This window comes from Mytilus galloprovincialis, chromosome 13 (genome assembly GCF_965363235.1).
Source record: "Mytilus galloprovincialis chromosome 13, xbMytGall1.hap1.1, whole genome shotgun sequence".
NCBI lineage: Eukaryota > Metazoa > Mollusca > Bivalvia > Mytilida > Mytilidae > Mytilus > Mytilus galloprovincialis.
In genome coordinates this window covers 9,728,314-9,742,382 of record NC_134850.1, presented here as the reverse complement: position 1 = coordinate 9,742,382, position 14,069 = coordinate 9,728,314, and the positions used below count along the sequence as shown (strand labels likewise).

General features: G+C 29.3%; 1 protein-coding gene across 3 annotated transcripts in view; it reads left to right on the top strand.

Annotated features, from left to right (window-relative positions):
* Positions 1–274: 274 nt before the first annotated feature.
* LOC143056777 (kazrin-like) overlaps positions 275–14,069 on the top strand; it is a 71,537-nt gene continuing 57,742 nt past the window's right edge. The window contains exons 1-2 of one of the 3 annotated variants that reach the window (XM_076229937.1): positions 4,658–4,799; positions 11,581–12,759. In XM_076229937.1, the coding sequence (XP_076086052.1) occupies positions 12,645–12,759 (115 nt within the window). In that variant the 5' untranslated portion in view covers positions 4,658–4,799; positions 11,581–12,644. Of the gene's footprint in view, positions 600–4,657; positions 4,800–11,580; positions 12,760–14,069 lie in introns of those variants that run through there. The other 2 variants (XM_076229933.1, XM_076229934.1) reach the window with 2 other exon arrangements.

Below are 14,069 nucleotides of genomic sequence, written 5' to 3'. Positions count from 1 at the left end.
ATTGAATTTGACAAAAGCAATTTTCCCGCATAGTATAATGATGAATCTGGATAATGTTGAACTAAATCGCCGTGACCTACTTACTTAATTAATCATGTAATTTAAATGTTTCTCTACTTCATTCAATACACTTAAGGGTTTCATTCAAGCAGTTTATTTTGCTGAAAAATGAAATGGGTATCAATTTATTTGTGTATTCTCTTACTCAAACAAAAGATTTAAATCACCCCTGTTAAAACAATAGAAGAACCCATGCAGCGCATGACACGTGCAGGAGTGGCCTTGAGCGAAGTTGACAAGGTGTACAGCAATATAACTGAATTATATCTATGTAAACAAAAATCAATGGTTAATAGCCATGAAATGACACTAATTATTTCATATTTACGGCTACGATAGATCAATCACACCTGCGGGAAGATTGTCATCGATTTTTTTTACCTTTCGACATTTTTTTCGACCCTGTTGATAATGTTGGACATATTGACATTTTGGTGGTGACATTATTTTAAGATTTTATGGAAGATAGACGAAATAACAGCTAAAAATGAATACACAATTAGAAGGAGGGAGCCCTGAGAGAATTAATTTGGTCAAAGGTAAGTAGATATATTGATTAATATGTGTGTTTTGATAAAATCTAAAGACAAAAAGGTTGAATTCATTACTATCACGTGGTTGTCCTACTTTCAGTTTCTGTACTTTCACTTTGACATTTTTTTTTATATTTATGTATACATATTTTGTTACCGCAGAATAAATTCTCATTTGGTTTGCATCAACTACAAACTATAGAAGATGAGCAAATAAAATAACCTGCAAAGATATCTTTTAATTACTCTATAAATTTCTTGGCATTAAATGGTTGCATTTGTCAAATGTATTAAATTATGTAAAGAAATGGATGTACAGCTTCATATGTTGCTTTGTAGTGTTAGAATATATGACTTTAATAAGTCAAAATATAGGTTAAGCAGGGCATTCCACTCATTCTTGAAGGGCAGATGAAAGAAGAAGGGGGAGTGTGAGGAATTTTATATTGAAGATGTGTTTTTCTTGACAACTTATAGGTACATGTAGCCATGCATGTGCAGAAAATTGCAAGAGAAAGAATGATACTTCTTAATAACATTGTAGTAATCTCAGAGATAGACCACAATTTGGTATTTGCCTCTGGTTGTTATAATCAGTGCTCATTGAATTTACCTATAAACAGTATTCCGGCAGTAGAAGAAAGAATAACTCACTGAAGAGCTGATCCTTCAACCATTTCCAGTCCCACTGAGACATTAATTTGTCCAATAAAATAACAATAGTATATATCTAATGAATGTCATACATATTATACATGTTATATGTGTAGTTAAATTGTCAAAACCATTAAAAAGTATTGAAAACTTGCATACGGTATAAACTTCTTGAAGCAATGGAAAAGCTTATCCAAGAAAGCTTGATATTCCCTAATATTTGAAAGCCTGGTCCAAAAGAAAAACTGTCTGAAAAAAAAGATATTCTGCTATGAGGTAGTCTTAAGATAAATTATGTTAGAAACTTGTAACCCTTTCTGACTGAACAAAAGCGTTACTTACATATTTCTAAAAGACAATAGTGGGTAGGTCCCTATTTCGTGTTTCCAAACAAATGTTGAAACAGTTCTAAGCTAGATTTTAATGTTTTATGACATATTATACATGTTTGATATCATTTAGATTTAGTATTCCTATATTTGTAATGTGCAAATTGTTAACCTTATTGTCTACAGTGGTTAAAGAATCTAATATTGATATTATGAGATCTGCTTTGAAGAAGTTTGAAAAATATGTCGTTAGATGCACTTTTGTCTAACATTCTTAAATCCAAAAATCTAGCATATGGCGGGCAGTGAATTGAAAGCTTCTTAATGTAGGAAACTTTGCGTCAGATGAGTAACGAAGCTAATACCATTTTCTACTCAGTGCATTGACTCAGTAAATTAGCTTTTGTATTCAATATTATTGGTGATAAATATTTTTCTACATTTTACAAACTAGTTGCAGCTGCTGCGATATTATTTGCAATATTTGAACTTTCAATTCATAACTTTGTAATGTATTTCAATAATAACCAATCAGTCATCAGATGTAATATACGACTGATTTACTTTGATACAGACATATTGATGAAATGACTTAGGAGTAATGAATCAAATTGTTGGATAACTTTATATTATCATGATTATAGTACATGTATATGTAGAACATATGGTTTAGAATTTTTTTTATATGAATCAAGTATTAAAGATTTTATCAATTTAATGATTTCTAAAAATCAATTATTGTCCTCAGTTAAAGTGTTTTTTTTTTTTTTTTTTACCAAAAATGGTAAAAGAAACAATGTTTTGAAAAGATATAAGTATAAATCCAATTTGAGGTTTTTAAAGGAAAAACTCAAATTTATGCCTCATGACTTTTTTTTATCATTTTTTTTTTAATGTTAAAATGCAAATCAATGTAACTATTAAAAATTGAAACATTGTCTTTTGAAGAGGGATAGAGGTCATTGATTGGCACCACATCTTTAAAATAATATTTGCAATTCTTTTTCTGTTGATTGGAATATTTCTCTCTTTCAAGTATAGGAAACTGTCAGTAAAGGGGAGGTAACTCAAAGAATGCTATTGTATTTGCCAGCATTCTTTAATAGATAGATACAAATTTTCAATGACTTATTTGAAAAAGAGTATTTATGTACCAATATGGTCAATTTGACATAATAATGATATATAATAAATGAAGGACGTGTTGGCAAAAGATTTGACATTAGTGGACAGTTTCAGTTCAATATTTTTTTTCAGTATAATTAATAACATTGTTGATCTGAATCAAAAGGAAGAAAATAAATTTTATTTCATTTTGATCTAGATCTGACATTTTGTTTTTGTCAACAGGTGCTTTGAAAAACCAACCACACCTGTTTCATAAACGCCCATATTTGAACACTTTTTTTTTGTTGCTTATGTTTACATTGACGTCAACACTTTAAGGTGTTTTAGATTTACCATTAAGATATTTTTTTATTTCTTAAGCCTCTTTAATTCCCACATAAGTGTTGTTAAAAGAACTTTTCCCCCCTTAAAGGAATATGTACTTATTTATTTATTTGTACACCCAGTATAATATATTTACCTATATTATGTACAAACATATTATCTGATTTAAAGATGTGAGTGTAATGGGTTTTCTAATTGATTGGATTTATAATCTAGATGTTAGCAGGGTCGAGAAAGTTGACTTTATGTTGAAGTCACCTAAATGTTAAGTCTGATCGACCACTTAATGTATGTACTAAGTCACTGAGCCTGTATTTCAGGGACTGTAGTTTATTGTTTAATATTAAATCATTAGATTTTTTTTTTTTCGTTTTAATAAATTAAGTTGAAAGAGCTCTAAATACAGCCATTGACAACCAGTAAAAGAGAAAATGGAAATAATTATATAACACTATTATTATTATATATAGTTTCACAGAGAACAATATATTTTGACAGATTTACTTTAATGAATTATAGATTGATAAGTTATTGGTGTTTAACGCCACTTAAACACTCTTTGATATATCACACCATGAGCCAGTTTTTATGAAGACAGGGTGTGTCCTGTAGAGAAATACTGCCCTTATTCTGCACTGGAATCAACTCATTAAAGAACTTGTTTAAACAGTGCCTTGAAAGATAATGCAGGAATAAAAATTCTGAATTTAAGTTTGATTACTGATGAATTTTATCTTTTAAACTTTAATTGCGATATTATTTAAAATCTTTTAAACTTTAATTACGATATTATTTAAACTGGTACAATCTCTCTCTTTCTCGTTGATGGTATTACCTCGCGATTCTCAAGTATTCCAGTACACCTACTTCATTTGGAAAAATTCATATGTTGCTATACAATAATTGTATAAATATGATGTAAAAAAAAAAAAAAAGGCAAAAAGTGAATTGGTCAAGGTCTTAATATTAACAGTGACATGAAATATACATTGCATGGTATATATTTGTTGTGATTATTATTATTATTGTCACATTTAAAAGGTTGTAGAACAAAATATTAAAAGTTCACTGTTCAAATCCTTAAGGGTTTTTAAACAATATTATTATAAATTCATTTAAATGTAGAGTGCATACACCTTAACAATCCTATTATAAAGCTATTAAAAGGTGTCACTAAAAAGTCAGACAATAGTTCTTTCAAGACTTTAAAAATTAGCTACACAGTGGCTCAAGAGGTGTAATTTATTTTAAGGTCACCCAGGATTAACATGTCTATTAGCGGGGTGAAAGTCCGGGTACATCTGCTCATGATGACACTTCCGATACAAAAGATATAAAAGATAAGAGACCTGTCCTTGAAGAGACGCACACACCTGAGAAATTTACCTGAACCCCGGGGTCAAATTGAATTTTTGTTTTCACATGCAGTTACAAATTTAAAGTTTGATATTTCATATATTTATTCAAAACGGACGTTATGAATGGGGGTTTAAATATTATAAACCAATCGGATAATGAGGCTTGTATTTAAATATAGAATATTCTAAGCTAATCAATAAGTCTGTCTGGTGTTAATTAAGGTAAAATCGTTAGTCAGAGTTTACCTGCATTTGTTATTAACAAGGAAATATCTTGTAGATTTCCAGGTCAGTGAAATTGACATTTTATTTTGGGAGGTATAGCAACATTTTTCGTTAGTTTCTCTGTTTGGGATTTTTGTGTTATTGACGCTACAGATAAAATGAGGAATTCAGATTTTCTTCTGAAAAGCGTGAGATTATTTTTAATTGATTTTTATTAATATTGGTGAATTTATAGATGTTAAGTAATATTAAGTATTGTTTAATTTAAGATCTTTGAAAATCTCTTTGTTTAATGTTAGAAGTTGTAAAATTAAATAAAACTAAATTCTAACTTTTTAAAACTTTATGAACTGATTATGTAATTGAAAATGAAGTTAAAAGGTGGATGTTTTTTAAGCAGGTGAAAAATGTAATTCTAAGAAAAAGACAAAATGAGATAATCTTAGGTTTTTCCTAAACAGATAAAAACAGTATAAATATATTTCAACTTAGAAAATCATTAAAAATTGTAACTTTTACCATGCAAGGTTTAAACTTTTAATAAATTTAAGTTCTTGATTAACAACTTTTAAGAACAAATGTTCTTTATAAATTGTGTCGTAAACCATTTAAATGCTGTCTGTAATTTAAACAAAATAAAAGTCTCCATTTATATAAACTGAAATTTGCTAAATATTTAAGTCTGTTTGAATGAATTGAAACATGTAAAAAAGTGTTGGTCTATAGCAGTTTTAAACATGTTACACACATTGTATTATAAAATTTGATGTTTCTAAACTTTTATGAAAATGTAAATTTTTTATAATTCCATTTCATATCACCTATAAATAGCTTATTTTTAACTTTTATATTACTTGTACAGAAGAAGTGTAATTAACTATAAAATTCTTTCAAGAGATTCGGTAATTAACAACAAAAAAGTATTCATTAGACCCATAGACATAATAAAGGAACTTTGTTATATATTTTTGTTAGAAGAAATACATGGATAATGAGAATTGATACTTTTACCACATTTTCATTCTTTTCTAAACTTTACTCTTTTGATATTTTCTGATATGTTCTATTTCTGGAGAAATTGTCATGGAGGGTTTAGGTGATGATTTTTCTGTGTTTTTATATATTTTTCGGTCTTCTGATGTTTTCTGATATGTTTTATTTCTGTAGAAATTGTTATGGAGGGTTTAGGTGATGATTTTTCTGAGTTTTCTTATATTTTTCTGATGTTATAATTATTTATTGAGAATCTTTCATGGAAAATTTAGTATGATGATTTTTCTTTGATTCTAATTTTTTTGTTATATAAAAATTTCTAGAGATTTTTTCATTGGTGATTACAGATGATGATTTTTCTTTAATTTGCAATTTTTTTCTGGCCTGTTATACGGATTTGGCTATACTTTTTGGACCTTTTGGATTATAGCTCTTCATCTTTTATATATATAGTTTTGGATTTCAAATATTTTGGCAACGAGCATCACTGAAGAGACATGTATTGTCGAAATGCGCATCTGGTACAAGAAAATTGGTACCGTTTATTTTATTATATATATATATTCCTGTTGACTTTTTCACGGACAGTTTAGGATAATGATTTTTCTACATTTTCGTATTTTTTTCTGATTAGTTCTAAATACATTGGCAGAATATTTCATGGACGACTTGAAATGATGTTTTTTGCATCTTTCTCCCTCCACAGCTGGGTTCACCTGGACAATGTTATGAAGTTCTGATTGGATAATTGATCTTTGAGCGCCTGGCATTAATTAAGGGATCAAAATAACCGATAATTAGCAGGGAAGTGACCACTTAACACCTGTATTTTCACCTTTGCTAATTCTAAGTAGGAAGTTCGGCTAGTTTATAGACTGCATCCAGTGTATACACGGAGTGATCAATTGCATCTGCAGCTAAAATTTGTACGGATATTAATCATAATGGCCTTGGGTTATAGAAAATGAATTACTTTTCGAGTTAATTGTGTAATTCATTGTTTTAGTTTCTTTGTTGTAATGTGATGAATTGGAGATTATTTTCATATTCTGTTGACAAGAGTATGGTACTAAATTACAATCCTGGTAACTTTGATAACCAATTAATGGGTTAAAGTTCAAAATACAAAATATCCTCTGCTTCAAAATAACTGTGCTTTTATATCTTAATTGGACATTGCAACTTACACCGGTGATTCAATAATCATGGTATGTTATTTGATTTTAAATTAGAATAAATTATTTAATTAACTTTTAAAATGTTGAATTGTATGTAACCAATTTGATTCATTTACAAATAGAATATCTTTTTACAAATCTTAATTTTTGCAGAGGCTTATAATTTCTTCTAGGTGCTTAATGGGCTTCATTCTCATTTTTTCTTGATTAGTTTCTTTGACAATATTAAGATTTTATCTTAAAAGGCTACTTAATGAAAACAGTGATACCTGGAGTGTTGAAAGCAGATTCTATACTTTTGTTCTTCTTGGGGATCTTTCAATACTAATTAAGCTATCTCTAATTACAATTAATTGAATTTCTGAATTTCTGTCCATCTTGGTCGACTCCTTATATATATTTCTGCATGCTACGTAGTTTCATCAATGGGTACTGATGCTGGCTTTTACATGTGAACAAACTTTGGTTAAGATCTGAAGAGAAATTGATTTATGCTGTCAGTAAATGGATGACCACAAACTTTGAAAGTGTGTGTACATAATTACCAAATGACCACAACTAATTATTCCATGGTCAATATTGCTACAACATACTGGACTTCACATATAATTATAATTAATATTTAATCAGTCGGACAAATCAATAATCCCATATGGTCGCTGGATCATAACATCAGCAGTAATTAATTACCTGGGTAATTGAGACAATACGCTGATAATTACCTGTAGACAATAATTGTTGATTATCAGAAGGGGATTTGATGTTAATAGCTTGTGGATGGCCAATGTGGATTATCTTCAATTATTAAATAAGCTTGTGGATGGCCAATGTGGATAATCTTCAGAAGTGCAATATATGTGATCTCTGATTATGTTGATTCTGATTCACCTGGACTAAGATTGGGCTCGAGCACTTCAAAAAGATATTTGGAACCTAGAAGAAATTTCTTATGTTGATTTTGACAGACCTGGACTAAGATTTGGCTGGAACTCTTGAAGAAGATATTTGGAACCTAGAAGAAATTTCGTATTATGTTGATTTTGACACACCTGGATAAAAAATACATATGATGAAATTCATGATTATGTTGATTTTGACACATTTGGACTATGAATTCAGTTATAACCCCTAAAAGAAGATATTTGGAACTTAGTTTGTAGAGATGACCAGAATCAATAATCATTGTAAGGATTACACCTGTGAGTTACCTGTTTAAAACCTGTGATAATTAATTATTTATTGATCCTAATTATCAATCATAATTAATTAAATTAAAGGCTGGATTTCGGAGACCAGAGTGAAGGAATAATCTGCAGATAGCCATTGTGGAATAAATTGATAAATTGAGCTTGGAATAGGTCAAGGCGATTGAACAAGAAACAGACCAAGTAGAACAAAATTAGGCAAGACTGAATTTGCAGTAATTTATAAGTATGATACTTGTTTCATCATGCATGACCAGTATGACAACTTGACAAGAGGGTGCTTGTCTTGTGTTGCTGTCTGTCATATTTGTTTCTTTGTTAACTTTTTTTGTCATTTAAACCAGACAATTTCTTTTCCTGTTTGAATTGTTTCTCTTTGATGATATTGCACAGTCATCTCTGAATTTTGTATAGCTGTCACTTTCACTATATGGTATGGGTTTTGCTCATTGTTGAAGTGTACAATAATTTATAGTTGCTTACATTACTTCTACTATTGGTTTTCCTGTTTGAATTGTTTCTCTTAAATGATTTAGTCATCTCTGAACTTTGTATAGCTGTCACTTTCACTATATGGTATGGGTTTTGCTCATTGTTGAAGTGTACAATAATTTATAGTTGCTTACATTACTTTCCATTGGTTTTCCTGTTTGAATTGTTTCTCTTTAATAATTTTGTCATCTCCAAACCTTGTATCATCTGACTTATACTACTTATATGGTATAGATTTTGCTCATTGTTGAAGTTTATGGTGATTTATGTAGTTGCTTATATTGCTTACTATTGGTTTTCCTGTTTGAATGGTTTCTCTTTAATGATTTTGTCATCTCCAAAACTAAGTATCATCTGACTTATAATATTATCATTATATGGCATGGGTCTTGCTCATTGTTGAGGTGTACAGTGATTTATAATTGCTTATAGTGCTTACCATTGGTTTTCCTGTCTGAATTCTCTCTCTTGACCTTTTATAGCTCAGACAATCATGACATGATATTGGTTTTGATCATTGTTGAAGGTTGTACTGTGACTTACAGTAACACTCATTATTCTTATCATTTAGACTCTAGTGAATAGTTGTCTCACCAAATTTTTTTTACTCCATTACTTTATTTTTATGCAATAATTAATTTCTATTGTCTCTGCTGGCTGGTTAAATTGAAGTACTAAATGTGTATCAATTGTATGTATAAACTAAGGTCATTGAGTTACAGTAAATGGGCTATTCTGTCACAGATTTTTGCATACAACTTTAATGTCTCCTAAACCTATAACTGAAAATTGAAGCAAATAATGCATCTATCTTTTTTTTTATTCTTTTAGATATTACTGTTTGAATAATCTTTCATAAGATGTGAACATTTGTATAGAATGCAGTCAATGCACATAATAGGACTTAAGTTCAACCAAGATATTGGAGTGGTTTGTGTTATCCGGTACTCCATCTAAAGTTTAATATGCAGTTATTCAAGGACTGTTGTTTGTATTTTTCATGGCTTTTCTTTTTTTTGCCACATTTTGTTGATCTCTCTATGATTGAGTTTAAAATTGTCCTTTTTTTTTTAAGCCTGGCCTGTTTTAATTTTAGATTTTAGTGTTTGAGTGTCCCCTTGGTATATTAATTTATTAATCTTTTTTCTTCATCAAACAAAGGATTCAATTACACATAATTCATCACATTTCTAGGTGCATAACTATAAATTAAGGTCTTACATTTCATTCTCAGACTTCCAGGAAAAAATCTATCAGCTGAATATTAATATGGCATCAAGACTTGTTTATCAATCTTAACAACAAAGAATTAATAGTTATTGACAAGATGTCTGTATGATCATATGAAACCTGGTGGTCATTACAGCCAAGGACACAATAATTAAGGACAAAACTGACCATAATCATAGGAAATTAGCATTGATATATCAAAATTATCCCCCAGACATGATACTGAAGGACTGTATAGGATATGTGCATTTTATATAATTAACTAGGGGCTCTGGATGAGGAGCACTTCTGTTTTCTCTATTTGTTAGGTGATTTTGTCTTAATTATTCTTTATAAGTTTTGCCCATTTTTTTCTTTTCTTAAAATATATTAATTATATTCCATATTATCGGGCCTATTTTTCTCTTTTCCTTATTTGTTGACCAATTTTTCTGTATTTACACAAATGTATTGGTCCCTTATTCTCTATTCTGTCATCCCCACCCAGACCATCCTATAAGAACCAGTGGTAATTAATTAGTCCAACTGAATGCCTATGTTTAAAAATAAGGATCATATTATAAAATCTAGCTCCCGATTATGTGTTTTGAGTTTTCGTTTTGTGTTTTTTGTTTACATTAATGCAATCTCATTGAATTTTAACTCTCACATGATTGTCTATGCACACAATGCTCAAATATTTGCTTTCTTTATGAGTCATATTTTCTGGGTTTTTTTTCAGTTTTCTCCTTCAAGTCAGGTTAATAAGTTGTTTGTGCCCGTGACCAGGATTTAAATCTTGAAAAACATACTGATGGTTTCAGGTGTTCTTTTGACAGAAAATTGAGACTATTTTCTTAACATTTCTGTTAGAAAACATGCAGTATGGTCTGGATGGGGTCCTTCAAATCTGTATTCTTTACTTTGAATTCTTTCCCCGTTTCTCAATAATATGTTTTGTCCATTAGTCTCTATTCTTCTTTTGGTCCATTTTCTCTATTTATATTTTTTGCTCATCATACTAGACTAATGATATCCTGTTACTGTAAAACTTCCATCAAAACCCTCATGTATGTTTACATCATATATTAAGTTATGAAATATTATCCATAACTCTTGAATGTTCTAACCAATCGGCTATCAGATTAAATAATTAAGGAAGCTATAAAAAATATGTAATAATTTGTATATGGTCATCACGATGTTCTTAATACCCTACAGTTATATTGTATTGTGACAAATTATGAAGTTAAGAAAAAAATTGTTGGAGGCAAAATCTGGTATAATGTAAATTGTTTTGTAATGAATAACTTTTTGATATGAAAATAATTAGGCGCCATTAAAATGCAGTTGTATCCTTAAAAGTTTAAGAAACCCTTAAAATCAATGCTGATGTTGATTAATTGAGGAACAAAAATTTGTGCTCATTTTAGACTAAATTTTTAAAATGCTATAAATGTAATAGTAAATTTCCAATTAGCTTAATTTAAATTGCTTGGATAGCACTTTGACATATATCAACATTTATATTATTATTCTTTAATTTATATTAACGACCATGTTTTCACCCAAACAAGGAAATTGACAAGACACAGATAGTTAAAGCAATATATATAATTATGCTATTACGCCATCTACAACTGTATTACTTAGTATTATATCAATCTTTAATTATCTATCTTGTTCAAGCCCCGAGGGGTCAAAGGGTCATTGGACAATGATTGATAAATCACTAATATCTAAGAAAAATATTATTTGTAAAAACACCTTTTGATCAAATGTCAAAGTGTTATTTGGCTAAAATTGTTTTTGTTGACAAATTGAAACAGTATTTTTTTGCTATTCTCTGTAAAAAAAATAGATGATCACATTTGAATGATATTTCTTCATAGGATGTGATTTGTGAATGAGGATTTTCGTTAAAAGAAAAGAGACCACAACAACAGGTGAATAGAAAGCAAAGTGTATTAACAGCTGATTGGATAGATTGATTTAAATTTTAAAAAACTGAAATTTTATTTAAATACAACTGGATAATCTAAATATCCATAGATAATATCTAACTTGGAAATGAACTTATTTTTGCTTGATCGAGCTCATTTAAAAACTGCACGGAAAACTTTCATTTGTGAATAGAAATTGCATTCTATTGTACGACATTTGGAAACGGGTCACAGATGGACTTTCTTACCTTTGAATGCACACGTAATATTATTTAAATAAGGTGGAGATTTTAATATGCATTATAATTCGACAATAAATATTGAATGATTAGCAGAGTTGATTTTTCAGTCATCGACATTTAGGGTGGTTTAAACCCACACATATAAAAGAAACAATAGCTTCGTAGTGTCCTTGCGTGTCTTGCTGAATCTTCTAAACAAATACTGACATAAATTGTCAATAAGAGTATATATTCTTCACTATAGGAAGATCGTTAAACTGATTGATTTCATCGGATTTACGACAGATCTTGTGTATCGTAATAATCACTGAATTGAATACGGACTGGTATACTATGTAACATATTATTGAACCAATTTGTGACAAAATAGTGTAAATTATATATACGGTCATGATTTGCAATTTAAATTTGGCATTAGAATTGTAAACAGAAGTAGATATTCACTGCACTCGGAACAACAAATCCATGTCCTTCTAGTAAATGGAAGCTGTGGAAATTATTGGAAATATCATGTGCGAAATAAACTAAACAATAAATACTGCTGATACATCTAGAAAGTGGGAGTGTATTACCAAATTAGATAATTCTCGTCAGTTTATCGGGAAAAGAAAAAAAATACAAAACATGTGATAAATACATGTACATGTATGCATTTGCCGACTGTTATCAATTTAAATAATTGAAAATGTAAATATTGTACAAGTGACAAGAAACCCGGTAATCAGTGATTTTTCACCCTTATCAATATACATATATATATATTATTTGATAATGGATCGACCACTCAGTTTAAACCTGGATAGTCTGCCTGTCAACATCATGTCGGAAAATGCACGGAAAAAATACACAGAGGTTTTCAACAAGCAGAACAATATAGCGGAAAATGGTAAGTCATGTTTGCTATTTATAGATTGAACGTTGAGGTCAGAACTAACATCTTTGAGGTATTTGAGTGCAGAAATTAACATCTTTATTTGGACTTCTGAGTTTTAGATATGTTCTAGAGTGTTGGAGTGGAGTGTGGAAAAAAAGGATAGGGTCAAATATCGATGTCTTACAAAAAGGCATGTCTGGTTTAAATAATGTTAATCCTTATGAATTTATTAAGAATGATTTGTTCAATACTGATAACTTTGATTCTGTTTGACCATTGGATTAATATTGGAATGAATAATGTGGCTATTTTCATCATTAGTATCAGCTTTTGTGTTTTTGTGGTTTTGATTAAAACCTGACAGAATGATAATTTTAGACGCAAATGAAAATATTTATAACATTTGGTTAGATACAAAATTTAGTCGTTAATGGAAGAGGGAAACGTAAGCAAATTAAAAAGTAAATATTTCATTTTTGAAGAAATGGAATTGACATTTTTGTGCAAATTTTATTGTTAACTTGCTTTATTATTCATTCTCAAAAAAATATGAAGCTACTTTTACAATGAGAAATATTTTTTAATAGTTTTTTTCATGTTTTTGCACAACTGGAAAATTATAAGTTACTCTTTATTAGTTAAATTATTATTTCTAATATCTATTTCTTTAACATATTCTGACCTCTGGTCAATGGCTTAGACAAATTCACCTGTCAGCTTTTGAATGAAACATGAATTTGTCCTGTCAAAACTTCAGATAGGGGGAGATAACTCACAATTTGAAATCTTTTATTTATGATTTCAATTTGTATGTATGTATACATACATTTATCAATATTTGATTTTTAAAATGTATAAGATTACATTAGATTATGATATTTGTACACCTCCGGAACAAAGGTGTATTATGGCTTGACCTTGTGTAATAGTCGTTGACACAGAGAAATAATATCTGGGCCATATTTTGACGTGGATCGGATTGAGAATAAGCATGAAAAAATTAAAAAAGAATCTTTTGTTGTAATTGAAATAGTTTGATCTCAATGTTTGGAAAAATGTCAATACTATTAGCTATGTTTGAAAAGTTTACAATTTGTTAGGTTCAAATCAAGTCTTTCAAAACTAATGTGAAAAGAGTAAAATTTATTTATTTTTTTATTGATTATAACTAATACTAGTAATATTTAAAAAAAAAAAGGGGGAGACATAAAACTTTGATGTTATTTTGTTGTTTTTGTTTTGTTGGTTTGCTGTATCCGATTACTGATTTGATACGTACTGCTGTCCAATACATTAAATCTTGAATATAGATATAGGAAGAT